Source organism: Drosophila suzukii, chromosome 2R (genome assembly GCF_043229965.1).
Source record: "Drosophila suzukii chromosome 2R, CBGP_Dsuzu_IsoJpt1.0, whole genome shotgun sequence".
NCBI lineage: Eukaryota > Metazoa > Arthropoda > Insecta > Diptera > Drosophilidae > Drosophila > Drosophila suzukii.
In genome coordinates, this window is record NC_092081.1 from 20,066,126 (window position 1) to 20,092,961 (window position 26,836).

General features: G+C 42.4%; 6 protein-coding genes across 9 annotated transcripts; 2 read left to right on the forward strand and 4 right to left on the reverse strand.

Annotated features, from left to right (window-relative positions):
• Positions 1–368: 368 nt before the first annotated feature.
• On the forward strand, positions 369–1,153 carry LOC108008609 (ATP synthase subunit s, mitochondrial). The gene has a single exon (XM_017072490.4). The coding sequence runs from the start codon at positions 423–425 to the stop codon at positions 1,032–1,034; it is 612 nt and encodes a 203-aa protein (XP_016927979.2). The 5' UTR covers positions 369–422; the 3' UTR covers positions 1,035–1,153.
• A 276-nt stretch (positions 1,154–1,429) lies between these two features.
• sotv (exostosin glycosyltransferase sotv) lies at positions 1,430–4,237 on the forward strand. The gene is made up of 3 exons (XM_017073679.4): positions 1,430–2,980; positions 3,042–3,201; positions 3,257–4,237. Exons 1-3 carry the CDS (start codon positions 1,489–1,491, stop codon positions 3,756–3,758), a joined length of 2,154 nt encoding a protein of 717 aa, XP_016929168.2. The 5' UTR covers positions 1,430–1,488; the 3' UTR covers positions 3,759–4,237.
• CysRS (cysteine--tRNA ligase, cytoplasmic) lies at positions 4,235–7,004 on the reverse strand. The gene is made up of 6 exons (XM_017073678.4): positions 6,739–7,004; positions 6,180–6,669; positions 5,438–6,124; positions 5,238–5,382; positions 4,578–5,176; positions 4,235–4,518 (listed from the first exon to the last, which is right to left on the reverse strand). The coding sequence occupies exons 1-6, from the start codon at positions 6,915–6,917 to the stop codon at positions 4,393–4,395; spliced, it is 2,226 nt and encodes a 741-aa protein (XP_016929167.2). The 5' UTR covers positions 6,918–7,004; the 3' UTR covers positions 4,235–4,392.
• Positions 7,005–7,539: 535 nt separating this feature from the next.
• On the reverse strand, positions 7,540–8,128 carry LOC108009377 (DNA-binding protein SMUBP-2). Its single transcript, XM_070994612.1, has one exon. The coding sequence runs from the start codon at positions 7,873–7,875 to the stop codon at positions 7,618–7,620; it is 258 nt and encodes an 85-aa protein (XP_070850713.1). The 5' UTR covers positions 7,876–8,128; the 3' UTR covers positions 7,540–7,617.
• A 307-nt stretch (positions 8,129–8,435) lies between these two features.
• On the reverse strand, positions 8,436–12,162 carry Got1 (Glutamate oxaloacetate transaminase 1). Its single transcript, XM_017073680.4, has 4 exons — positions 11,941–12,162; positions 10,184–10,291; positions 9,800–9,873; positions 8,436–9,738 (listed from the first exon to the last, which is right to left on the reverse strand). The coding sequence occupies exons 1-4, from the start codon at positions 12,047–12,049 to the stop codon at positions 8,785–8,787; spliced, it is 1,245 nt and encodes a 414-aa protein (XP_016929169.2). The 5' UTR covers positions 12,050–12,162; the 3' UTR covers positions 8,436–8,784.
• Positions 12,163–12,619: 457 nt separating this feature from the next.
• On the reverse strand, positions 12,620–26,835 carry spin (Protein spinster). 4 transcript variants are annotated; one of them, XR_005013903.3, is made up of 9 exons: positions 26,143–26,835; positions 18,980–19,337; positions 18,229–18,555; positions 17,191–17,452; positions 14,710–14,808; positions 14,471–14,647; positions 14,269–14,410; positions 13,787–13,971; positions 12,620–13,608 (listed from the first exon to the last, which is right to left on the reverse strand). XR_005013903.3 is itself a non-coding variant. In XM_017074419.4 (8 exons), exons 1-8 carry the CDS (start codon positions 26,444–26,446, stop codon positions 13,559–13,561), a joined length of 1,719 nt encoding a protein of 572 aa, XP_016929908.2. In that variant the 5' UTR covers positions 26,447–26,834; the 3' UTR covers positions 12,620–13,558. The 4 variants fall into 4 exon arrangements, 2 of the variants coding, with proteins under 2 accessions (XP_016929908.2, XP_016929909.2); XR_005013904.3 differs by lacking the exon at positions 17,191–17,452 and adding an exon at positions 17,751–18,012 and having other exon boundaries at positions 26,143–26,834; XM_017074419.4 differs by lacking the exon at positions 13,787–13,971 and having other exon boundaries at positions 26,143–26,834.
• Position 26,836: the final 1 nt, after the last annotated feature.

The window sequence follows — 26,836 nt, forward strand, 5'->3', positions numbered from 1 at the left end:
TTTAACGGTTTCTTTATTTTCATATTTAAAAATACATTTTTATTTAGGTTTTAATAACATCAGTTATGTTTACCTTATTAAAGTAAACTTATAAGGATAATAAAATATAAATTGTACTTCCGAAAGATATGAAAACTGGTCATAGGCATTTAAAAATTCATTAGGAAATTTTTATGACCGCTCCCTCACAATTCAACAAAAGTTAAGAGAATACCCCGATTATTTCTCGTTTTGCTCCCCTTGTAAAGTTGACTATACAAAAATTGTCACATACCATAGGCTTCAAAAATAAAAGTAAACAAAATGAAGTTTGCATTCAAAAACGTTTCAAAACTTTCCAAATCGACAAAGTGGCATCCCCACATCCCAAAACAGTGCTCTACAACGACGGACGGCCACAGCTGTTCCGTTAGTCACCGAAAATGTTGTTATTGAATAAGCTCCCTAGGATAGGACAACTGCTCACGAGTAATCCCAAGGATCAGAGAGGCATCTGGGGCTATGTGGCTGTCGCCTTTAACCAGGTGGACGCCGAACGGCTGGCAAAAGTGGGTCCGAACCGCCTGTGTGCCGAATGGATTGTGAAAAACGGAGGCGGCGTACGCTTTGTGGAGAATCCCACAAAGCTTTGGAAGGATTACAACTCCCTACCCGGGGAAAATACTCAGTTTTGCCTCAAGGTAGTGGACGCCTCCAATTCGTCAATCATGAAAATAGGACTGGAGCATTTGAAAGGCTGTAAGAACATCGACACCGTCATTTTCCACAATTGTAAGCACTTGGAGAACGACGGTCTGGAGGGACTGCATCATATAAGCAGCTCACTGGAGCGACTGCAGGTTTCCGGCTGCTACAACATCACGGATTCCGGTCTTGCCACCATCGGGGAGCTTGAAAACTTGCGGCAACTGGTCATCTTCGACATGATATTCGTCAAGAACATGGAGGCAGTGGCCGCCAATCTGAAGAGACAGCTCCCGAACTGCGACATCAAGGCCACCAAGCTCGGTGTTACGCTGAAGCCGAAGGAGTAATTCCAAGTATTACAGAAATACATATATAATATGTATACCCTTTGGTAAAACACAGCTGTAGATTTGTTGTTTCCGATTTTGTAAATAAAAACTTATAAAGTGTTGGAAAAAGCGAGAAATGGTAGACCTCAAACTTGCACAGTGGGTTTACTTTAGCTCTTCTTGTTTTTAGGTGTATGCCATTGAGATTAGTCTGACTACCAGTAAAGATAAATTTGGTTACACTTTTTACCTGCTTACATTTTATATAAAATAGTTTTTAATTAAGTGTAACTGACAATATAATAATAATATTACGTTGGAATTATAATTAATAAATAAAATTAATCTCACAAATTCAAAATATTTGTTCTTTGGAAGATCGCTTTTCAACACTGGCAGTTTCAGCATTCTCAGTCGCCCGCAATGTGGTCCTACTATTTTAGACGGGACAAAATGTGAAAATTGCAATAAAATGACCAAGTTAAAGAATTTAATGAGTTTAGTGACCCAGTCACGGGCCATCTCGCACCCCAATCCCAGGGAGCACATACTGAACTGCCTGACCTATGGACTTCTGGTGATCGTAGCCCTCTGCGCGGGTTTCCTGCTGTGGGACCTCTCCAACAGTCCCCGCGATGGGTTCTTTCACGGGAAAAGGGACTCTCACAAGCTGATCTTAGACCTGGAGCACATTCAGGAGGTCTCCCTGAACCCCGAGGGCGAGCAGCGGGCTCGGAACGTCAACTGCACCTTTTGGGACTGCCTGAACATATACAAATGCGAGCACGACCGCCTGAAGGTCTACATCTATCCGCTGCAGGAGTTTGTGGACGAGCGGACCGACAAGGTGGCCACCACGCTGTCCAGCGAGTACTTCCAGATCCTCGAAGCAGTGCTCAAGAGTCGCTACTACACCTCGAATCCGAATGAGGCCTGCCTCTTTCTGCCCAGCCTGGATCTACTCAACCAGAATGTCTTCGACAAGCACTTGGCAGGTGCAGCTCTGGCTTCCCTGGACTTCTGGGACCGGGGAGCCAACCACATCATCTTTAACATGCTGCCCGGCGGAGCTCCATCATACAACACCGTGCTGGATGTGAATACGGACAATGCCATCATCTTTGGCGGTGGCTTTGACTCTTGGTCGTATCGACAGGGCTTTGATGTCGCCATTCCTGTGTGGAGTCCGCGCCTGGTGCGGCAACATGCCCATGCCACAGCCCAAAGGAAGTTCCTTTTGATAGTGGCCCAACTGAATATCCTCCCTCGCTTCGTGAGGAACCTGCGGGAGTTGGCCATGGCGCACAGCGAGCAGCTACTCCTTTTGGGAGCCTGCGAGGGTTTCGATCTCGCCATGCGTTGCCCCCTGTCGCAGCACCACAAATCCCTGGAGTATCCTAGACTGCTGTCACGCGGCAAATTCTGCCTGCTAACCCGCAGTCTTCGCTTGGGTCAGCCCGATCTGGTGGAGATTATGTCGCAGCACTGCATTCCCGTGATTGCCGTGGACAACTATGTGATGCCCTTCGAGGATGTGATCGATTGGTCGCTGGCCTCCGTTCGCATACGCGAAAGCGAACTGCATTCCGTGGTGCAGAAGCTAAAGGCGATATCCAGCGTTAAAGTCGTTGAGATGCAAAAGCAAGTTCAGTGGCTGTTCTCCAAGTATTTCAAGGATCTGAAGACCGTCACGCTGACTGCTCTAGAGGTGCTGGAGAGTCGAATCTTTCCGCTGCGAGCACACAGCAGTCGCCAGTGGAACGCCATTGACACCAACGCCCGTTCCACCTTCAATCCCCTTTTCCTGCCTTCACTGGCGCCAAAGTCGCAGGGTTTTACCGCCGTCATCCTCACCTACGATCGCGTGGAGAGTCTCTTTCTGCTGATCCAGAAGCTGGCTGTGGTGCCCTCGTTGCAAAGTATTTTGGTGATTTGGAACAACCAGAAGAAGTCTCCGCCGCACTGTAAGAACTTTCAAATTATACAATTACAATACAGTATTAATGACTTACTTTATCCCAATAGTGTCCACATTTCCATCTATATCGAAGCCCTTGAAAATTCGTCAAACCAAGGAGAACAAGCTTTCCAACCGATTCTATCCATATCCAGAAATCGAAACGGAAGCTATTTTAACCATAGACGACGACATCATCATGCTGACAACAGATGAGTTAGATTTTGGGTAAATTGAACTTTTAATAATTTAAGCTTGTAGACTAATAACTACCTTTTCAAAGCTACGAGGTCTGGCGTGAGTTCCCCGATCACATAGTCGGCTTTCCCAGTCGCATTCATGTCTGGGACAATGTCACCATGCGCTGGCACTACGAATCGGAGTGGACGAACCAGATATCCATGGTACTTACCGGAGCTGCCTTCCATCACAAGTACTGGAGCCACATGTACACACATGCCATGCCCGGGGACATTAAGGATTGGGTGGATGAGCACATGAACTGCGAGGACATTGCCATGAACTTCCTGGTGGCCAACATCACAAACAATCCACCCATAAAGGTAACCCCTCGAAAGAAGTTTAAGTGCCCGGAGTGCACCAATACGGAAATGCTCTCCGCCGATCTGAATCACATGCGGGAACGGTCGGCATGCATTGATCGCTTTTCCAAAATCTACGGCCGTATGCCGCTGCGCACGGTGGAGTTTAGAGCGGACCCGGTGTTGTTCCGGGACAACTTCCCGGACAAGTTGAAGCGCTACAACGACATTGGTAGCTTATAAGAGTCCTAAGCTCTGAACATGACATTCCAGTGGAACCGTAGGAGATATACCAAAGACTTGTGGGAATAGCGCTCAACTCCTCTAATGGAAAAATTAAGTTGCAGTCGAATATATCATAGGACTATCTTATTGCCATCATATCTGGATCTCGCTTACATGTGAAATGTGAAAGAGCCGACTAATAGGGGCTGTTCCGGTTTTATTTTACACGCAATATTTTTGACTTCTAATTGGTACTCAGAATTCAAAGTTTTCAACTTAATTTGTTATCGGAATAGTTAGAAATATTTTAGTCAAATTACTAACTAGATATAGGTCCTTTCTAAAGACTTTTTCATGTAGAAAATTATTTATTTAAAACAAAAAGATAGTTATAGGTCGTAATATTGGCAGCAATTGGGTAGACTTAATTTTGATTTCAAATCGATAATTTAGAAAACTGGAACTTGCCTGTAAATAAATATAGAAAGTTGATCTTATCGTAGAAAAAGTTTTATTAGATGGACTGCTTTAAGCTGGGAACTCTGTCATCTCTTGCCTTAACTAAATGGTAAATTTTAAGGTGCGCTTTAAGGTTTTGGATCGTTTAAATGCTATGCTAATATCATAAACATGGTTGCTCTGATCTTAGGCTTTAGGCTTCTTTAATGGATGCCAAATACTCTTTGTAACGTTGTTCCTGCTGCTGCTGGAGTTTCTGCAGCTTCTTGATCTGTCCTTTACTAACTTCTTTGCCCTCCTTGTCGAGAGTGGGAAGGCCCTATATAGTGATTTAAATATTAATAAATATGTTTTGTGCTTTAAAAAAGATGTTCTTACATTTTCATCGAATGCTGAGTACTTTTCCGTTTCGCCGAGGAACATTTCTTTGGGATTCACGCGACGCTGGGCTTCCTTGGCCGCCGCAGCCTCAGCTGCCGCCTGCTTCTTGCGCTCCTTTTCCGCTGCCTTCTCCGCCTCGGCGGCCAGCTTAGCCTCCCGCTCCCTTAACAGTGAGTCTCGGTCAACCAGCTTGACGGCGTACTTGCCGCCATCCTTGTCCTCCAGTCGCACACCCAAATTGGGCAGCACATTGTCCCGCAGATCGTCGCAGAGCTTGAGAATGTCGAGGGCCTTTAGTGTTTTGGCTTGCTCCCGCACCAAATTACGGAATTCGGCAAGGGATTGGACATAGGGCAGCACTGTTGTCTCCAGGTCAGCACCAGCTGCCTGCAATCCGGAGCCACCACTGACGGGGAATCCTATGCCACCGCGAGGGCCGGAAATTGCGCCAAATACGTGCAGCAGATCCGTAATGTAGGTGGCCACGTTGCGGAGCAGTAGACTGTTAAGCCGGGTCTTGTTGTCTCGAATGTAGACATTGGAGGCGGAGACCAACTCACGAATTGCGTCTAGGGCGCTGCGAGTATCAACGTTATCTGCGGGATAGATGTAAGATGACTTTGGGATGATCTTCATAGGAATATTCCTATAACCTACCACAGAGAGCTGCATGCACCTGGACCTGGGAACTGGCAAACTTCTTCTGCAGAGCCGCCTCAACCTCTGTCCAGGCATCAAACTGCTTTCGAGGCTCATCGGAAAGAACGTGTCGCGTCAGATCCTTGACATTCAGGAAGAACTCCTGCAGAGAAAAAACTTTTAACAAAAAGTAATTAAAACTTAATATTACTTCTTACGTTGAGGAACTTCTCGTATTGTGTGGCCATTTCCATGGTGTTTTCTGAGTAGTCAAGCGTGTCCTTCCACGAGTGCAGCAGGAATGCCAGTCGCAGCTGGGTGGCGGAGTGCTTCTTGAGGGCCTCCTGGATAGTCACAAAGTTCTTCAGCGACTTGGACATCTTGCAACCGGCGATGGTGAGGTGGCCCGTGTGTAGGAAGTACTTGACCCACTCGGACTCGTTGAAAGCCGCCTCCGATTGGGCCAGTTCATTGTCATGATGGGGGAACTTCAGGTCCACACCGCCAGTGTGTATATCGAAGTTGGGACCAAAGATATCCGAAGCCATGGCGGAGCATTCAATGTGCCAGCCAGGACGACCCTTGCCCCAGGGACTGTCCCACCAGGGCTCGCCGGCCTTGCTAGCCTTCCACAAAGCGAAGTCGTTGGCAGAACGCTTCTCGGAGAGCCGATCCTCGGCCACGGACAGATCGCCCTCGCCTTCCTGCAGGGACTTGGTGTCACCATATGCCTCCGGCACCAACTTGGCATAGTGATGCTTCTCCCTCTTGTCAAAGCCATTTACATCGAAGTAAACGGAGTTGTTGGCTGCATAGGCCAGACCATTGTCAATGATCTTCTGAATGAAGGTTACGATCTGGGGCACATACTCCGAGACTCGAGTTAAAACATCAGGAGGCAGAATCTGTTAAATGTGAAATTAATAAATGACTCATTTTTGGTAGTTAATGATGACTCACATTTAGCGATTTCATGTCGTTGTGGAACTGGTCTTCCCAATAGCGAGGAAGTGCCTCAAACACGGCATTATCGTTGATCTGGGCGCCCTTCTGCGAGTCCAGCCAGTCGGAAATAGGGTCCTTGGCCTCATTTAGGTAGTTCTGCCGCTTCTCGGCGATCTCCTGCTCTACTCCCTTGCCCACCGCCTTGGTGAGGGCCTCCACGGCGTCGTTCATGCGCTGCAGGGTTTTGTCCAGCATGATCTTCTTGTCGGGATCGGTGTTTTTGGCGCATGTCTGCTGGAATAGCTGCAGCACCTCCTTTTGCTGACCCAGCAGCTGATCCAGGGGCAGCTTGGCCGCCTCCCTGGCGTATTCCTCGAAGAGATGGTTCTGCCGCGCCCGCCTGATGATCTTGTCGTCGATGTCCGTGATGTTCATCACATAGTGAATGTTGTAGCCAAAGTAGTTGGCCAGAATCCGCCGCAGAATGTCGAACGAAATGTACGATCTGTGGAGGGCGAGGGAGGAAGCAAAGATAAGATACTAATGGTGATGTGGCGGCCTCCAGATAACCAACCTGGCATGCCCCATGTGGGAGGCATCGTAGACGGTGGGTCCGCAGCTATACCACGTTACATTGTTTCCGTCCAGCGGCACGAACTCTTCCTTCTGCCGGGTGAGGCTGTTGAACAGCTTTAGTTTCGGCCGATCCGCCGCCTTGGGAGCTTGCCACGCCGGTTGCCCACGTTTCGACATTGTCTCTGCGTTGTGTAGTACTACGTATGTGTGTTAAACAGTCAATCTCCTACGCTCCTCTGCTCTGCACTTGCAATGCGGCAAAGTTTCATCAGCTCATGAGCAACAGCTGTCCGGCGACACGTGGCAACGCCGCCCAGAGTTGCCACACTGGTCAGGTCTTGGTTAGCTTTTAAACGGATTCTACCTTAAAAAAATAATGTAAGGATTATCTTTAGTCTTCCACTGCTATTATAATTTAAATGGATTTAAATACCTAATGTAATTTTGCCCTTTACCTTATCAGATATTAATATAAAAGCAGTACGCTCTAGAACTCTTTTAGAGGATAAAAACTCTTAAAAAAGATTAAAAATAAGTAGTATATTTATAATTATATTGGTTTTATTATTTATTAATCATTTAAAACAAATTATTTATTTAAAACTGTGATAATTGTTTACACTTCCTCCGGATAGATTCAGAATATAACATCCATTAGTTATCTTTGTGCTCAATGTATGCAGTACAAATTTTCTATTATTTATACTACAAAGCTGAAATACCACCGGATGGAAATTTAATGAATTACAGATTTATTAAAGTATCTAAATATTTATTATAACATGCCTTTCATATCCGGGATTTTGTTCTATTCTTTGAAAGAAGTACCAACATCTTGGGTTTCTAAATATTAAATACACTAAATTGAGCCAATGTATTACGATTTTCCCTTCTTCTTCTTGGAACCCGCGCCAGTGGCCTTTTGAGTGCGTCCTTGTTGCATATCCTTTAGCTTGGCATCCAGTCGCTTCTTGGCATTCTTGACGTCCTCCTCCTGTCTTATTGTTTTCGCTGGCTTGGGATGCAGGAACTTCTTCCTCTCGTCCCGCTTTATCTCCTCCCCGCATCCGTGGACCTCCGGCAGTCCGTGCTTGAAGCAGAATCTCTTCTTGCAATGCTGACAGTCCTGACCCATTAGGCTCGTTTTGGTCTTGCAGCGGGGGTAGTCGCAGAGGTTGTCCACCTCCTTGACGGCGGTGAGGACGTCGTCCAGTTTGAGATCCACCACCTGGCTGGGAATACGCTCCAGCAGCTCCAGTGTGTTGTTTGTCCCATAGTCCACTCGTTTTCCAGGTTTGGCGGGAGGAAACAGGGGAGCTTCGTCTGCTTTCGCCGAGGTGGAGGGTTTATTTGGATCGTCTAAGGAAAATTATCACTTGTGAGTCAAAAATTAAAGTTTTTATTATGGTAAGACGCACCTGCCATTGAAAATCTGTTTTATTTCCTGAGTATTTACAATTTTTTGCCCAACAAATTTACATTTAACTTCTGAAGATGGAAGTTCAGAAAACAGCTGACTGGTAATCGATATATCGATGGTCTCCGAAAAGTAATCGGCCAAAGCGGTTATTTTCAAAAGTGATCTAAATTATTAGCAGAGGATATGATAAAGCACATCTTAAATCTGAAAATACAAAGTTATCCGAAAATTCCTCCCTTTGCCCTCTTAACCCAAATGAATACACATTTCCACTGTTTAAATACTTCAGTAGTGTTATTGTCGTTGTAACTAATTTCTACACACAAGTCAATAAAGATTTGGTAAACTAAACCTTTTTTAACCAATCTTTGACGGCCCTCGGTTGTGCACAATTTGTATAAACTATTCAATCCAATGTGGGACATAATTTCCATACTGATTTCACCATTTTAAGTGTATAATATATCCATCTAAAAGCCGTGTATAAACGTTTAGTAATTGCAATTGCTGTTGGTTTGATTTAAATGCTAATGCTGCAGACATCTGCGATCTGACATTGAGTTCTTTTCACTCATAATATAGCTAATCGTTGCACACTCCATCGATCGGGTAATATTGGTACGTTTACAATATGTTGTCGCAGGGACAGGCTGCAGATTCTCCGGTAACCGCGGCATGGATCGCCTTGGCCACATACTCAATGTTGCCCGTGTTTAGGCCACACATGTTGATGCGTCCCGTCTTCAGCAGGTAGATGTGGAAATCGTTGATCAGAACGCGCACTTGGCTTTCGTTAAGGCCCGTGTACGAGAACATGCCGATCTGGTTGACGATGTGATCCCAGTTGCCAGGCGTTCCCAACTCCACCAGCTTATCCCGCAGTGCTTTGCGCATCTCGCGGATGCGGCTCGACATGGTCTGGATGGACTCCATCCACTCCTTGCGCAGCTCCGGCGTATTCAGGACCTTCGACACAATGCGGGCACCGTAGGCGGGCGGATTCGAGTACTGGCCACGGATGAGCAGCGTCAGCTGGGAGTGAACAGCCGCTTTGGTAGATCCATGCTGTTGCACCACCGTCAGGTTGCCGGCACGCTCGCAGTAGAGGCCAAAGTTCTTGGCGAACGACTGGCAGGTGAAGAGTTCAAAACCACGCTGCACAAAGTACCTCACGGCCCAGGCATCGCGATCCGGATCGCCACTTGCAAAGCCCTGGTAGGCGGAATCAAACAGCGGGAAGAGCTTCTTCTTCTCAAACAAATCAGCCAACTCTATCCACTGCTCCTGGGTGGGGTCGATACCGGTGGGATTGTGGGCACAGGCGTGCAGGATGATCACAGCACCGGGTGGAGCTTGGTCCAGATCGGCCACCATGTTCTTGAAGTCCAGCTGACGCTTGTTTTGGTCCCAGTAGCGGTACGACTTCAGGGTCGTGAAGCCCACATCGGAGAAGATCTTGTGGTGGTTCTCCCATGTGGGATTCGAGTAGTAAACCACGTTGCGGTTCAGTTGTCTGTGCAGGAAATCAGCGGCAATACGCAGGGCTCCTGTGCCCGAGATGGTCTGCACTCCAAAGGCCTGAAAGGAACATAAAATGGATAAGAAAATAAATTTTATATTTTTATGGGGTTCAACTTACGCGATTCTCCTTGATGGCAGGGGAATCAGCACCCAGCACCAATTCTGTGGCAGCACTTGTAAACGTATCGAGTCCTGGAATATTACAAAAAATATTTTTTAATATTTATTATGCTAAGATTGATCTCATCTTTGGAAAGAAGTTTAGACAGGTTTGCCACAGAAATCGCTGAAGGTTTGAAAGCAACTTCAAAGGTGTTTATAAGTATGCTGTGTAATTTTTAACCAATTATCAACAAACTTTTTGATAACCTTTTAAAGAAGTATTAAATCTTTAGAACCATATGTGGCCTCTTAACTAACTCTCAGAATTTGGATGAATATATGTATTTCTTTGACCTCCTAGCTATTTGTAGGCTCTGATAGATTACTTATATTTACTCACCAGTAACTGGCAAATACTCGTGGTTCACAGCCTCATCGCTGGCAATGGAGATTTCGGTTTTGCGCACCACAGGCAAAACCCAAGGAACTCCAGCATCTGTCCTGTAAGCTGTGGATAAACAAAATCATAGATCTCATGAGTAACACGATTCATATAAAGTCCATTGATTGATCAACGGTCTAGGGGAATACATTGTTCAAAGTGCTGAAATCCGTACAATAATCAATTCTTATCTTGGCGGACTTAACAGACCTAATCAATAATCGTAATGCTGTACGCAATCTGATAGTGTTTTTTGCGCTGTTTCTAGGCCAATTCATTTCTTTATTGTCGCAACTGAAAAATACTGTGGCCGGGTTATTTGAAACTAATTGAATGAATTGGTCTGGTGTTATTTATACTTCGTAGCATTGTAAAAAAAAGCGAAAACAATGTCTATAAACAACGAACCGTAACGACTGGCACAATAAAATTGAGAAATTATAGCAATTTAGAAGTAAAGGAAAATCATTTAATAATTGTACATACGTTTTTTGTTTGAGTTAGAATTGTACCATGTAAATAATAAAAACTTTGTTATTTCACCAGAATTAGGGAGTATTCTCTCAGTTTTATTTATAACCTAGCGTCTGGAAGAAATAGGAATAGCAGCAAAACAAAAAATGTTAACAGAAACTTCATATTACAATACAAACAGGTCCATTAGCATAAATCAACAAAGAAGCAAGGGTTAATGACTCTCAGATCAGCTAACAAAACAAAAAAGAATAATCAACAAGTTTGCTGGTGGGAATTGTTATTCAAATTATGCAATAACATTCATAAATATAGAAAAGGTGAAATGGCGACCGTCCAAATCAGCAACATTGCTCTTGGACGACCCGCCTTCAGATTGCCGCTGGATGTTTGTAGAGTACCTGCCAAGAGTCTCAGCGAAGAGGCTTATCATCTTCTATACACATATGTTAGAACTATATATGTACTGTGGTTTAGCTGACGTCAAAAAGAATTGAGACGAAGAAAGACGCAAGAGAAATTCCCTAATATGAATGATTTTTGGTATATGTACTATATAAGTATTGGAACATTAAATAATTTATTCCAATTTCTTCTTTTTAAACATTAAAGTTATAAGAAAACGCAATTATAAAAATGTTTAACAAGGATAATACATTTTTATCCAACTAATACATTTTTGTAATTTAATATTAAAAAATTATCTTACTTTTTATAATACGTTTTGAGGCCTTCTAAATGTAAATAATTAATATCAGCTTAGATAAGGCTTGCAAAAATGGTATAATAGTATTTATCTATTGGGAAAAACTGATAACCCTTAGCTAACAAAAAGAATTAGATAAGTTATGCTTCTATAGCGGATCTGGTAAAAATATTACAATGTTTTCTTTGGAAGAGTATTCCGAAATCTACATATTCCCCACTTGACATGATATATTATGACCACTCTAATTGGAAAGCACACACTTGTGCATGCATGAAATCTCAGCAAAAAGGACGGAAAAATCTAAACAATATGCCACTTTGACTTCCAAATGACCTCCAGCAGAGTGGGCCGATGGGTGGTAAGCGGAAACGGGCGTTCCAGGGGGCGAGGGAGACGAACTGCAAGGGCGGGCCGACTAACAAATGATAGCAAATTGAGCCGCATACAGAGACACCCAGTAGTAACACACATTGCTGCACACGTATGAATGTATGAACATTCTTCCGGGGGGGAAATTGAATTCCTCACTTACCGCCCACCGACAAATTGACCTTGCTGGGATTGCTGTCGTCCTTGAAGGCCTGTGTCAAGGCGAAGACCTCGATGGCAGGTCCTTTCTGAACGTCGGCGTAAATAGACATCGCGGCTAACCTGGCAAACAAGTCCAAACGGAGCGACAATAACAAATAAATTAATTTAGAATAGTGTCGGCACCAAAAAAAGCCAAAAAGTAGTGTGGCTGCACTTGGCTTGAGCCATTTTTCCCAGAAAAAGCTCTCTCGATTTCTGGTTCCCAGTTATCGATAATTTTTGTTTAAAAAGTGGGCCAAAAAGTATGCAGTAGATTTTGGTAGTCCTTTAAAAATAAAAAATACATTTTAGAAAATATCGACATTAACTTTTTAATGGATGGAAAGTAAAAAAAACTTTTATATGGCTCCATAAAATATATGGATCATTTCTTGAGGAACATAAGTACTTCAGAAATATAAATAAATAAAGATTATACTTGACCTTAACCCGCCCATTGACTTTTAAAAGACAATATAAGTGATAAAAAATAATCAAAGGAAGTACGACATCCGGTTAAGAATAAAGTAAAACTATCATTATAGAACCTTCAGTCTCCAATGAATCACTTTATATCTTCACAGCCCTTTGCATCCGTCTACCAAATAACACAAAAGTGTATTTAAATATAAAGACGCTAATTTAATTTTTCTGAAATGTATATTTATTGCCCAGAAAATACTTAGTTGCTAAACAATTAGTTTAGTTAATTTTTAGACAAATATCGATCTACCAATTTTTTGATTGTTTGCAGTCTTTATGTCGCTTTTTATTTGCGTTCCAGTTAGGCTAGCAGTCGATTAGGGCCAATCAACAAAAACAAACTCGACTTAATGCCATTTTGGCTTAAAATAGTTCCGCTGTAATATTCAGTTATGGTTGAGGGTGCACACATTTCTTCCAATTTGTTACACAACTAACTAATGCTATGGTTAAAATTAACTTCAGAGTAAGACTAAATTGATTAAATAGTCTACGCACTTATACAATGGCCCGGCGCTTCTTTATATTTACAATTCATAAAAAATATACATACACATTTATATCCAAATATTCAAACTACAGGCATTTCGCACTCGATGCCTGAGATAATATCTATTTACATTATCCAAACTGAGGAAGCACTTCTGCGAATGCGAAACCCTGCATGAAACTCTGTCTAATTTTGATTTAGCCTAAAATACCAGAGCTATACCTATCTACGACTACGTGTATACCGTTTACAAGTAAAATGATCTGTGTAATGTTATGACTTGGTGAGTGCCTGTGAGAGTGAGTGTTTGTATATATATCTACAAATCAGTGAAGTGTGCTTGAACGTTGGCATGGTGGCCCTTCCTTCCGATCTAAACTTCCTTTCTTTTTCATCCTATTAGGAACATGAACACAGGGGTCTTGTGTCAGCCGAACTGAGCGCAGGCGCAGGGTGTCCCCTTTAGCTTCCAGTACGATCCGATGCGGGATGTGCGTGGTGCGAGTAAGCGTAGTTTAAATTATAGATGGTTTTCAGTCAGTATCAGTTCACCCGGCATGCCATCGGAGCTCTGAGTGCGCAGCATTATCTCCAGGATCGGCTGGTATTAGGCAATCTGACCGCGCTGCTCCCGCTGCTGTTGTTGAGTAGTGGCATCTGAAAGATTCAAGGAGAAACATATATTAGATACTTGCTAAACCGATCAAATCACACAGAAAGCCATGAAGAACGGGGTATGGTTAGGGTCAAGTAACTGCTGAGAGATTAGTAGAACGCAACGATGGAACGCACGCAGAACAGAACGAGTTAACAGAATTTCGAGAAATCCACCTACCGGGAGCTAGGCCGAAATTAAAAACCATTCGGTGCCCAGGGCACACTTTAAGATCTTATATTCGCGTTATCACGTGCGTTCGCGCAGCGCGATGTCAGTGCACATGACCAGGCAATCTGAGTTGCAGGACTCAACGTCCTTTTGCCCACTGGCCGAGGCAGCTGACGATCGCGGTCCCTGGTCGCCTGCCAAGATCAAAGGGGAAACAATTGAGCCAAAGGAGAATCGTTTAAGAAAAAAAACTATTGTTATAACTATAAAATCTGATCATATTAGAAGATATAGTAAGACATACTATATGTTCAATCTATGTGTTTAAACTTTATGAACCAATATTATCATTCTTCAGAATTCCCTTTACTTTTTGATCAGTAAGATATAGATAGATATATAAAGAGATAGATCTCAGTATTCCGTTTACTTTTTGATCAGTAAGTTCTGGATAGATATATATAGAGATAAAATATTTTAGTTGTGCTTACCTTGTAATCCCCGCGTGGCATTGTTCTTGTCCTTGATGATGAAGCAGGCGGTGATCATGAAGAATATGCCGCCCAGCACCTCCACAAAGCTGGTGGAGAATAGGGCATACTGCAATCCCTCAAACTGCTCCCTGTCAGTGTACTAGAAAAGGGAAAACCAGATTAAACCATATAATCTATATCTTTTGGGGATACCACTTACTTCATCGGAAAGCGAGGCTGAGCGCACTGTTTCAATCATATTGGTGGTTGCTTCCATGAGCGCCGTGGTGACATTACTAATTGGGTTCTCCGCCACTTGGGACATGCTCTGCATTTCGTTTGTCAGACCAGAATCGCTGGGGTTCTTGTGCAGGTGGTTCATGATGGCCTCGGAGATCTAGGGGGTTCCATACATTAGTTACTATCCTTTTTGGGCTTAAGAACCTCAAGATAACTTACCGCTCCCACCAAATAAGGACTGCCGGCATCGCCCAATGCATGTGAGATGAGGATCTGGAAGGCCTCGGCTGTAGAACGACGTGTTGGAATCACCACATACTATAGTATTCCGGGAATAAAAGAAAACTTGGTGTTATTCAAATTCTACGATTAAAGTGCAAAAGCAACAGCAACAACAAAAAAAGCAGAACAAAGCAAAAGCCACAACCGATTCTTTAGCTACAAACTATCGATTACACCAGGTATCGGTTCAGATGTAGATACTTTCTTTTTTTGGGAGACCCCAGGTGTTAAACCCTTATAGTTCCCATCCAGAAAGTATTCTACATCATAGCCAATATTTCCATAATTGATTAAATACAAATAAAATTGTGATTAAAGCGTGTGGGTGAGCATGTCTATGTGTAGGTGTACCATCAGCAGATTCAAATTCGCCAAAAGCTCGCCAAAGATGGAGCCACTCGAGAATTTTGGGGACAAACAAAGTGTAGGTCCCCCGAAAAGAAAAACCATCTAGCATTGCGTTCTCAGGTTGGAGTCAAAAAAAGTGGGAACAGTTGGTCAGCCTGCCTGGGAACAGTGAGCCCTCTTTATAGCGATACAGCAAGTATCCCATGAACTGAGTTTATTTTGTTTTAATTACTCGAGGATTGATCTTTAAATTGAATGTGGCAATTTGTTGTCTACTGAACTGTTGGCCACATTAAGTTTTTACTGTTATAACTAAAGGTGATTTAATGGGTGTGCTTAGCCGTGTGTTTTTTAAGTGTATGATCTCTAAAGCTAAAGCGAAAAGCAGATATTACGCAAAGCATTTATGGTATTACATCAGGTAAAGGTCATCTTAGAGAACCGAACCAACAGACCCCTGATAAAGACAATCTCTTTTAATCACAGTTGCTTATCGCAGGGGCGGCAATTAATATAGCGCCATTAAGGTGGGACGATCGCCTCTATTTTTTCGGGTTAGATAATCAGGTGGGTTGGTGGCCACCGAAATGCGATTGTTTATTTCTGTCACGGAATAGTTTGCAATGGCAAAATGGCAACAAAAAAGAGGAACACACGCAAATCAAGTGCGTGGTAAATAAAAAAGTAGAGGCTACGAAAAAACAGCAGAGCAATGCATTAAAGGGGGCGTGAGTTGGAGGATTATATGCCTCTATATCTATATATTTAGGTATATTGCCTGGCCTGACGTACTGCCAAATTTAGAACAGGCCACCCTACGTAGGAAATACGTACGTATCTCTTGAAAGGAATTACGTCTGTGTGTGCTTGCGCCATTTCCATTATCTTGTTTGCGTACATCAGCTGTTTATACAGATTTCAGTGTCCATTCATGGGATCACTTACTATATCCATAAGGTACATCCAAGTTGGAAATATTATTACTCATTTTATCATATCTCTTAGTGGACTTCTGAGAAACCCTTGCAATTGATTTGGGTCACTTTTATCAAACTAGGTTAGTTAATCAGTTAAGGTTGCTTTATGACATAATCTGGGTTGTTATAACCTTAATGGAAATACATCATATATAGAGACCTTTTTAAAATTCATTTAGGAAAGTTATTCAGTTGATCATTTGTTTATATTATTATTTTTCAAGTTTAGTTCACAACCCTAACTAAATGCGATAGGAAGAATTTATGATTTATGGTTTTTAATTTCCTTATCACATGATTACTTATCTCCTCGAAACGGACAAACGTGACTAGCCAGGGAGATAACCCCCGAAATCAGAAAACCAGGCGGAAATTTCGACACATTGTCTTATGAAAGGGGCTGCAAATGGAGCGTGGGTTGGTTGGCAATGCAATTTGGGGGATTGTGGTGCTTTAACAAGATTGTACAACATCCACTGGGGGTTGAGTGCTGAAATTTATGCACGCTGCAAGTGTTTTCAGGGGTTGGACGCTCCCTTTCCCCCAAAAATATTGGGGTAGAGGGATGAAAGTGACAGTGAGAAGATTAAACTCCAAGTTGATTACATTTACAAAAAAAAAGGAACATTTCTCATCCCAGGGGGTATAAAAATGAATTGCATGAAATAATCAAGTTTGAGAACTTTAAGACAGTTAAGATATGTGTATAACTTAAGGGATCTTTACAAGAAATTTCCTTATGACTGCCGTAAAGTTCTGTAGCTTATTGAACTGAAGACCGCACCCGAAAATAATAAGACAACCACAAAATGGAGTATCAGATGACCACCACCATTGAAAGATGCGGGTGAGGACAACATAAAATTTGGTTAGAGCGTTATGTAAGTATTCAAGCTGTGTGTAAGTGTGTGTGTGTGTTTTGTTGTGCGGGGTGTGTTACTCATTATAACAGTAAAAAGTTAATGCTTAAACTAGGATTTACTGTGTGTAATTACAGTTACGATATTCAAACAATACGTGGGTGCAAAATTACAAAAGCATTGGCGGGATACGTTGTATATATATCGTTCCCAGTTTGTGGATCTTGGCTTACCAGCAGTATGTCCGCAACAATTGCCCAATTCAAATTTAAAGCTAACTGCCCGAAAAAGATGAGCGCATAGGTGCCCGCCGAATTACTGTTCACCAGGAGGCAGGCGCCCGTCAGCAGCGGAGCACTCAGGAGCAGCCCAAAGGCACAGATAATGGGATCCGCCGTGGGATAACGCTTTACCAGGTACTGCGATAGGAACGAGCCCAGGGGCACGCCCAGCAGGCCTGCCACCATTGTGATGACTCCAAAGTTGAACGCAACACTAGTAGGTAGGGTTTGGAATTTCGGGGTACATTCGGTTAGTTATGCCAAAGCTTAAGGACCCTTTCTGCTCTCAAAAACCCAGTTATCCATCTTAGTTTCAGATGGTTAACTATGTCTTTTCGCGCATTTCGGGTACAAACAATTAAACGAGCTTGGGGGTTAGGGCAAGATTTTTGGGGGTCTTAAATATAGAGCAACCCCATTATGTAAACGTTGGCTGGCTGGCTGGCTTTTAGCTATTTGATTTCTGCGCTTTTGCTGCTGCTTCTTGCATCTTCCGAAGAGCCACATCTTACCAGTAGGATATCAGCCACTATGGACCAGCACAGGTTTAGTGCCACCTGTGCCACGAACACGAAGAAAAAGCACAGACTTTCGCTTGTCTGCGGCACCACTAGAGCAGCAAATACCATCGGAGCCGAGATGAAGAGTCCCACCGCACAGATGTAGGGATCACAGTTCTCGTAGTTGCCCCTCAGCCTCTGGGCAAGAAAGGAGCCCAGCGGAACTCCGATGAGACCCGCCAGCATGGCCACCAGACCAAACTTGTACGAGATGCTTGACGACGGATCAGAAATCATTGTAAGGCGCACAGCTCCATATTCGGGGGGATAACGGGGTCGGGGTCAAAAGGGGGGAAGGTACAAACCCCATTTTCACAAATTGATACCAACAAATGGTATTAAAATCTCAAGAGATTAGTTAGTTACAGTAAGAACTCGGTTAATATCGTGAAAATGGGGTTTTCTGGTCACCAGGGGCTGTCACACTTACTCGTCCTGGACAATGTTCTCGTTGCCGGGCTGCATCTTCATGCCTAGATAGATGAAGGAAGGTCCCCACCAGGCCAGGGCTCCGGCCACAAAGGCCACACATGTGAATCCTGCCGTGGAGAGCATGAAGGAGCGGTTCTTGACCAAAGCCTTAATGTCCTGTCTATAGGTGGTGGCCTCCAGATTGTGCGATCCCTCGCTGTGACCCCGTTCCGGATCCTTGATGAGCACGATCAGCAGGACGGCCACAATGCCCAGAATGGGCGTGACCCTCAGGGCCCAGCGCCAGTTGTTGGCCAGGTGAGCTGTCTTGGATCCCACAATGTATCTGGAAAAATAAAGAAGAGGTCATCAATAAGATTGATCTCGATAAATTGACAGTTGACTCTGGAGCCGCATTGCATTGGCGGCCAATTGGGCGTTGCATAATTTCCAATCAACCCCCCCAATTGACCCAGCACTCTAATTCAATTAGAGTCATCAATTATAGAATTAAAGCATTCCCAAAGTAAATCAATTTCAATTTACAGAAGAGTCACGTGACTCTTCTCACGCTTCACCAGTGAGACCTTCTGATTACTGATCATCCCCAGCCTCAAACTTTGGCCCCCATCGCCTGTTGCCAGCTGTTGATAAGGCGACAACAAAGTCGGAGGCACAGACATAGACCCTTGATAAGACCCCTCCTCCCGGATTGTTTACAGATCATTGATCTGGACATTGGCCGGCAGTGTTTAGTTGCGCACACTCACCCCAGACCGGATCCCACGGGTATGGCAAAGTAGAACAATGCCAGCATCTTGGACCGCATGTCGTGCACGAAGAGATCCGAGATGATCGTTGGCGCTATTGTGCTGTAAGAGGCCTCGCCGATCCCGACCAGCGCCCGGAAGGTGATGAACCATCCAAAGCTCTCCATGTACGATCCCAGCAGGGTGGTGGTGCTCCACAGGGCCACGCCCACCGCCATTATCCAGGGGCGGGAGTAGCGATCACCCAGATATCCAAAGACGGGTGCGCACACCATATACGAGATAACGAATACGGTCTGCAAAAGTCCAGCGCTGTCATTTCCAATGTTGAAGTCAGTTCGAACATCTGTCAGTACTCCTGCGAAATGAAAGGAAAATTCAGGATGAGATTCTTGGTAATATATCATCAAAAAGTTATTTTAGGATCATTGCTCTATCACCTAACAAATTATGATAACCCCTAAATTTTAGTCTTTAAGTGTCATTGACTCTTACTTAATGAAAGTATAACTAAAAGACCTGACCATTCCAAAATTGTTTTAATATTTAAATGCGTTTTACAAAAATGATATGTCAAAAACTGAAGAGATATATCATAATGTTTTTGCTTTGTAATTAATGGTATGTACATATGTAAGGAGAGTCCGCGTGATGTGTGATATACTGAATTGTAGTTTGTACATATCAGCCGATCCCCAGCTGGGGATGTTAATTGGACGAATAAATAAATCGTTAATACGGGTCTGCTATGTTCGAGTGTTTTACGTAAGCCCCAAATTGTTGAGTTCAGGGAGAGTTGTCTCTATAATTAGCACCTCTGTGGTATGATGATTAGGGGAAAATTCCGGAAATAGTGTGTGTGTTTATGGGTCATAATATTTTCCCCCCAAAGGCCTTTAATTAACCCATCGATATCAAATAAACAGGGGCATAGACGAAAAGATAAGAAAAATTGGAAGGGAAAGCTTTAATAGATCATAGTTGATACTACGCCCACTTTTTATCAGATGTAGTGGATACATTTGGAATCGTTATCTAGTGCATTGTAATGCTTTTATTTATCGTATCCCTTTTTTTTTATCAGTTTTGTAATAATTACATTTGCATTTGATCGATTTATTCAAATATGATAAATGCTTTATCAGTTAAAGTGGTTACATTCGCAATGGATAATTACGGATGTTTCAATCTGGGTCAGTATCCATATCTTTTTATCAGTTCTTAAATAATAACATTTTCTATGGTAATAATCATAACATTGTAGATACTGATAAAGTTCATAATCAAAGTGTCAATCTGCTGCATCGCCATGCAAATCGGTGTCATGACTTGAATTTTGATCATCGCTGTCTCACCTTCGCACACATTTTCTCAGGTATTTCCTGCACGTTTCGTCTTCACCTAGGCATTTAAAAATTCATTAACAAACGGATGTGCAACCAGCGAATTAATGGTCAAAACAACCTCGGTCGATAACTGTTAGCCAATCTAACGCTACTTCCTACATTCTACTTGCAGCTCCAAAAAAGTTTAGAAAATAAAACCGCTTTTGAGCCCCTGTTTGTCTATATCTCTCTTTTCGTACATTGGCCTTTGGGGAATGGCCCAAAAAAACAAAAATAATATAATGAAATAACTACTTAAAGTGCTTGAGCACCCAAAAATAAACAACGGCCCAAAAAATCAGCTAAGAGAGAGGGGGGGAGCCGAGAGAGAGTGCAGTAAAAGCAAGACAACAGAGAGAGAGAGAGTGAGAATAACTGAGATCAGAAGCCGGCAAATGCAGCAGCAACAACAATGACACACAAAAAGCTCAACAAGTTGGCCCCAAAAAAGAGAGAGCGCAAGAAAGAGAGACGAAGCAAGAGAGCCGAGGCCCCACGAACCCCCACGAAACGTGGCACGAAGTCGTTGCCGCAGTGAATCAGCCTTTGCTTTTTAATTATTCCATTTTCTGGGTCTTTTCGCTCATTTCGCTTTTGAGAAATTTATCGTACGATGTTTTTCAACCAATCAGCGCGTTTGTTTGACTTGCCCAGTGACGTAACGGTTGGAGGACGCCACGCGATAAGTCTGTGTGTGTGTGTGTGTGTGTTTATTGCATTGCGATTGTGGGTTGAAGAGAGTGAGAGAGGCGGAGAGAGGGGGAGGGGGAGGGGGAGGGGGAGGGGGAGGAAGAGTGGGGCTGGTCTGGGTGAGGCATTCCTTATACACATATTTCTTATATGACATACTGCTATCTCGTACACTCAACGGGTAATCTGGTTCCACGCAAGGAATTCCATTTGTTTTTGGGAATTCTTAGCTAAAAAAAAACAAATCTTCCATGACTATGCAGATACCCTACCGCATTACCTCCTCTCCCACCCCATTTCCCCATGGAAGTTCCTTTGACGTATGAAACACTTTAGTATTTATATTATTTTTTTTAGCCGGTTGACGGAGTTTTAGAACCTGTTTGGCTCTCACCTGATTTTCCCTCTTCAGTTTGTTCTCTTTTAAGCACAACAGTGCGATTCAGAAAAGTAGGTGATAATACATTGTAGGTACACTAACTATAACATCAAAACACTGTAACACCAGCTCGCCAAAGTCTAACTTTCTGGAACCCAGACCAAGTTAAGTGGTAATTATCATATCCAATGCTTCATCATGACTGTAGGTTTCTCTAAAATTTAGATGATTTTGCTGTTTTTAGTTAGGATCTTTGATCTTTCTCTTTTCTTATAACCAAAATCTTAGGTCATGGTAAAAACTTCTTTTTTTTCTAAGCCCTAACTGATAAATAAAAGTTTCCAATAAACTTTAAAACATTGTTTACCTATTTAAACCAGGACCAGCTCTATCCAAACACACTGTACTGTAGCGGGGTAAACTCCAGAACGTTGATCCGTTTAAAAAGCCAATATTTATAGCCAGGCAACTGCAAAACCCACAACAACAAAGGCGGGACGAGACACACTCATTACCATGAATGAAAAAGTTGTTTGTGACCGAAAGTGACTGTTCTCAGTTCAAGTTGTCTATATAGCTCTCTTTCCCCGTATTATCTCTCCCGTTCTGTGGCGTCTGGTGACTGGTGACGCCGGCCTTGAAAATCGCGCGATATGCAGCGTAAGCTTTAAAATCGGACGATGATTAAACGTATATCTGGCAGATATTTCGACCACGAATCGGAGCAAAAAAAAAAAAAAAACACACATATAACAAAAAACTGAGGCTGTGACTTTCGCTTGGAATGCATTTGAATGCTTAGCGAAGCACTCGAATTGTTTAGAGTAAACTTTCTTTTCGTTGGCCAGGTGGAAATCAATTGTGAAAGCGGCGGCGCCCAAGGAAAAGAGTTACCCAACGAGACATTCCAGACATTCCCAACCCCAACCCCAAGTACAATTCCTTCTTCTTTAGCATTTTCCTCTTGTTAATTCAATTTGTTTGAGCAAAAAGTGTGCACTGCACTTGCGTAGGTCGTTGACCCAGATATATGTGCAAACTTTTGTATATGCAGACATATGTACATATAGCAGCGGAATAGAACCACTGACGTGAATATGTGCACAAACCTCAAACACAATCGCTATAAAGATATGCAAAGCAAAAAACCTAAAAAGATGCATTGGGTTTGTAGCTTGAGGTGCGAATTTTCAAGCTACTCGAATATGCGATATATGTACTTATAAGCAATATTACCATAAGTTGTGATAAGTGATAGTCGTGAATTCAGTCTAATACCAAAATAAATTCAATTATTTGAGTAACAACGATTGTTTATATATTTTTTTAATGTTTTTCGACCAAATCCAATCTCATTTCCCAAGGGTATTGCCTTTTTCGGTGTGTCAAGGCTGTTTTATTTTGTATTTTCTTTTCATTGTTATGTCTTTCTTCAGCTGTGATGGCAACAAAATGGAAAGTTTTACTGTATCTCATGAAAAAACATTTTAAGGGGAATCAAAATGCAAACTCAGCGACTTTCGGTAAATGCAAAATACGCAAAAAATCGACAACCAAACATTAGGCAAGAGTAAAAGTGATTACCTTTCAAAATCGTTTTAAAAACCAAAACAAAAATTAAGAAATACCCAAAACATATCTTGTAAGACCCTCATGAAACTCGCAACCACATTCTGTTTTCGATCAATTGACATAGACAATTATTCAGATCTCTTTCGTTGGATGTGGGCCAAGAAAATTACGTCGGAAGCACAGCAGAACTGAATCTTGCCTATATAGATATCTCTGCCTTCATTCAGCCCACATATCTATATCTGTTGACCAAAATAACTGACAGAGCTTTGGCCGATCAAAGTTCGCTGCTGGCGGTGCAGAAAGCGAATTTACTGTCAACAACAGAGCAAAACAGCTTGGACAATGATCATGAATGAAGAGGGCCCAAAAAACTCAGTACATATGTACTGTCTACACCGAAAAAAAATAGACTTAGTAAAGCAACTATTGTTGCATTAATTATACACTATTGAGTATCGATTTGGCGTCGATAAGATGAGTATTAAGTGGTTAGACTTAGTACCACAAATGCAACTTCTAGATTCTTTAATACTTTATACTTTAATACTGCCTCTGGTAAACTTCTAATACAACTTTTTGTTTTTTCTTTGGGTGTACGTATAAAATCACTAGCCTACCATCGGTAGTATTAGCTCGAAAACTCTGGCAAAATTCAGCAAAGTCGGAGGTCAACGCCAAAGGCCAAGACGCACTTAAAATTATAATTAAATGCATTCCATTAGGTGGGCCAGACATCGGGTGATTCGCCGCCAGTCTATATAAATGCGGAATAAAATACATATATGTATAAGAGTGTAACCCGAAACGTGGCTTTGGTGAGTGTCGTAATTCCCGTGAAAAATAAAAAGGGCAGGCCAACAAAAGCAAAACAAATAGTGGCAATACAATCTAATCACTGCAAAATGGCCGAAACCCATTGTCAACTCCACGTGCTGGCACCTGTGATCCAATGCAGTTTATTGTGCAGAGCGCTCTGGTTTCAGCCACTTTTTGATAAGGCCCAAAAGGGGGGTCCGTTTTAGGGGGGTCTGATAACAATGCCACTGGAAAATGGCAAAACAAAAACCTTGAGTGGCTGGCCAATGTTTATTTTAGTCATTATTTCGCCTTGCGCTTCCATTAGTCTCAAAATAAACACAAGATTCATTCCAAAACAATGGAAATTTTGAAAAATCCAGTGCAGAGTGAAATTTAATTGAATATAATGCTCATAAGCAGTGTTATTGATGGACGACGAGCTGTCGGTATGGTATGTTTACGTTCCTATATGTAAATGTTATCAACCCTTTCCTGTGAGTAATTCCGTTTCCTGTCTGATTAAAAGTCGTATGATGTTTTTAGTCACTTTTTGACTGAAATTACACAAATCATCATCATCATGGGCTTTGGCTTATGACTTGTGGCTTAAAAAGTAGGGGTGTAAAATCGATTTCTAATTGCCATCAGCTGACAGCACTGATAGCGAGTTAATAATCATTGCAAATTATGTTATATTATATATAAGACATTATCATTTGCCCTTGAGTGGAAAAATTCTTTGCTGGCTCGACGGAAGAACTGCAAGTTCAGGTTCACAAAGACTGTGAAAACGGAAAATTATAGTTATTATCTCTAATTATTTAGACATGCAAATTAAACGGTTTGGGCTTGTGCAAGCAGAAGGGGTGACCAAATCAGCCACTTTAAGTCAAAACTAGTTAAGGCATGTAACTGCAGCCGTTAAACAAGTTTCCATTTAACTTACACTCGGTTTCTTTTGTGTAACCCCTGAATGTGATACAACCAGACACTTGTAGTACTCCATTTCCAGACAACAGTAAACAAGGAAAAGAATTTCAGTAATAAGAGATATTTCAGATATATAAACAAGTGTCTAATTGAAAACCGCCCGCATACTTGAAGAATCCCATGAATTAAGATATGCTTCTTGGCTAACGTCTTTAATAATAAACCCTAATGATATGTGGGTAGTGTGTCCGAGTTTATTTATAGGCCGCAACATGCGATTACCCAGTAATTGTCACGCGGGCGGGGACTTTCTGATCACCGATCGGCGATCACCCATCGTGCTAAGCTGCTCACCAGGCACCAGGTCAGGTGCCATCGCATAAAGTCTCCCCACTCTTTCTTTTTTATCGCACCCTAGTGCTAGGAATACTATATATGCGAAATGGGCCTTGATTGATTGCCACCCAGTGGAAAGGTCCCGAGTTGGGATCCATTTATCGTCGCATTAGTAAACGATAAAAAGCGTGTCTGTTTCAATATTTTCGGATGGCGTGATTCATTTGTAAGCTGATTAGTCACTACGAAAATTCAAATACAATTCAAATACAATCTTTATGGTACATTTTGTAAACAACAGAGCCTCTAAGTGTTGACGATGAGTTGAAATTTTCTAGTAACTTAATCACAACAACTATTTTTAACTGATTAGAGGTATTCTAAAAAAAAAACAACCACGAATGCTGTTAAAGATTTTTCATAAAACCAATAAATTAAACTATAAATTGTTGTTTATGAATTTAAAATTTATGATTAATCAAAGTTCGCTTGGAAATGAATGTTTAGAATACTATGTTGTTATTACTAATTTTATTATTCATTTTTTTAATGGAGATTTTCTGGTTATAATACCTTTTTTGTAAAAACAAGAGAGAACGCTGGACATATACGGTAGTAAATTGAAATGGAACATTATCTTCTGTAATTAGTTCTTAATTTTCTAAAAAGCTCTGTAAATACAATGTTCGACCTTCCTTCCTAGCTTCCTTTCTTGTTTTTATATATGTTTAGGTATTGTTGTTCAAGATTATTTTGTTTTGGGTTCAACTTAAGTAGTTGGTGTTTTTAAAACTTTTTATAAGGATATAAGTGTTGGTTATAAACACTCCCTGTCCAATAATTTATTGGAAAGAAAACTCTATAAGCTTATAAAAATTGGTTTGGTTAGTAGGCTTTTCCCCCTCGTCAGCAAATATCTTTTATAATGTCAACAAATTGGGTTATCTGGTGCGGAAAGAAAAACCCGCTTTACGTCGTTAGATACCCAATTTAGGAGGTATAAACTTATATAGTTCGGCATAGATGGATCCTATGGATCTTTCTGGAGGAGCTAGGGCCACCAAACTCACCTGCGATCGTGAAGCGGTCCATGTAGTTGATGAGGTTGACGAAGCAGAGAACGATGACGGTGAACCATTGTGACCTGCCCACGGAGGTCAGGCGCGAGGGCACGGCGGGGGGGATGGGGATGCTCGGAATCTCCATGCTGTTTGGGTCAGAGCTGAGCAGCTGTTGTGACGAGTGGGTCTCGGAAAGCCCCTCCCGGCTGCTCCGACTGCCCCCACTGCTACCGCTCTGGGTCATCGCCGGGTTGTCCATGGCAGCCGCCGTTCCGAGCGGTTGGTAGGATGTCTTCTGGTGTTTTAGCGACATTCACCCGATCCTCTTCTCTCCTCTCCTTTCTCTCTTCTTTTGGCTTGAAATTCGCTGCTGATCAGACAACGCGGCAAAACTTATATTTGCACACGCTCTTTCGCACACAAACACACACGCACACCCGCACGCACACAGGGAAACGACAGCGAATGCAAGAGAATTTGCCTGTGTTGGCACAACTTTTCGCCTTTCTTGGATAACTCTCGCTGATTTATGGTTTATGGCCAGTCAAGTGGTCGACAAACACCTGTTCCTTGAGCCCTTCGAATCGCGGTTGTACTTTAAAATCAACAGTGCATTTGCAGTGCTTCTCTTCTATTTTCTTTTCTTGATTTTCCGCGACGCGAACGCACTTGCTTCCAATTGGAATCGTGAAATAAGTGTGAC

What these genes read in the sequence shown, in the direction of transcription:
- LOC108008609 (XM_017072490.4), top strand. Translation starts at nt 423, where the DNA reads ATGTTGTTATTGAATAAGCTCCCTAGGATAGGACAACTGCTCACGAGT.
- CysRS (XM_017073678.4), bottom strand. Translation starts at nt 6,917, where the DNA reads ATGTCGAAACGTGGGCAACCGGCGTGGCAAGCTCCCAAGGCGGCGGAT. An exon ending in AATACGAGAAGTTCCTCAAC is followed by an intron (nt 5,383 to 5,437) that starts GTAAGAAGTAAT and finishes TTTTCTCTGCAG; the next exon opens with GAGTTCTTCCTGAATGTCAA. An exon ending in GGTGCATGCAGCTCTCTGTG is followed by an intron (nt 5,177 to 5,237) that starts GTAGGTTATAGG and finishes TCTATCCCGCAG; the next exon opens with ATAACGTTGATACTCGCAGC.
- LOC108009377 (XM_070994612.1), bottom strand. Translation starts at nt 7,875, where the DNA reads ATGGGTCAGGACTGTCAGCATTGCAAGAAGAGATTCTGCTTCAAGCAC.
- Got1 (XM_017073680.4), bottom strand. Translation starts at nt 12,049, where the DNA reads ATGTCTATTTACGCCGACGTTCAGAAAGGACCTGCCATCGAGGTCTTC. An exon ending in CGAGTATTTGCCAGTTACTG is followed by an intron (nt 9,874 to 10,183) that starts GTGAGTAAATAT and finishes GTAATATTCCAG; the next exon opens with GACTCGATACGTTTACAAGT. An exon ending in CTGCCATCAAGGAGAATCGC is followed by an intron (nt 9,739 to 9,799) that starts GTAAGTTGAACC and finishes TGTTCCTTTCAG; the next exon opens with GCCTTTGGAGTGCAGACCAT.
- spin (XM_017074419.4), bottom strand. Translation starts at nt 26,446, where the DNA reads ATGTCGCTAAAACACCAGAAGACATCCTACCAACCGCTCGGAACGGCG. An exon ending in CCCGTGGGATCCGGTCTGGG is followed by an intron (nt 18,556 to 18,979) that starts GTGAGTGTGCGC and finishes TTATTTTTCCAG; the next exon opens with ATACATTGTGGGATCCAAGA. An exon ending in TGCCACGCGGGGATTACAAG is followed by an intron (nt 13,609 to 14,268) that starts GTAAGCACAACT and finishes TGAATCTTTCAG; the next exon opens with ATGCCACTACTCAACAACAG.
- sotv (XM_017073679.4), top strand. Translation starts at nt 1,489, where the DNA reads ATGACCAAGTTAAAGAATTTAATGAGTTTAGTGACCCAGTCACGGGCC. An exon ending in GAAGAAGTCTCCGCCGCACT is followed by an intron (nt 2,981 to 3,041) that starts GTAAGAACTTTC and finishes TTATCCCAATAG; the next exon opens with TGTCCACATTTCCATCTATA. An exon ending in ACAGATGAGTTAGATTTTGG is followed by an intron (nt 3,202 to 3,256) that starts GTAAATTGAACT and finishes ACCTTTTCAAAG; the next exon opens with CTACGAGGTCTGGCGTGAGT.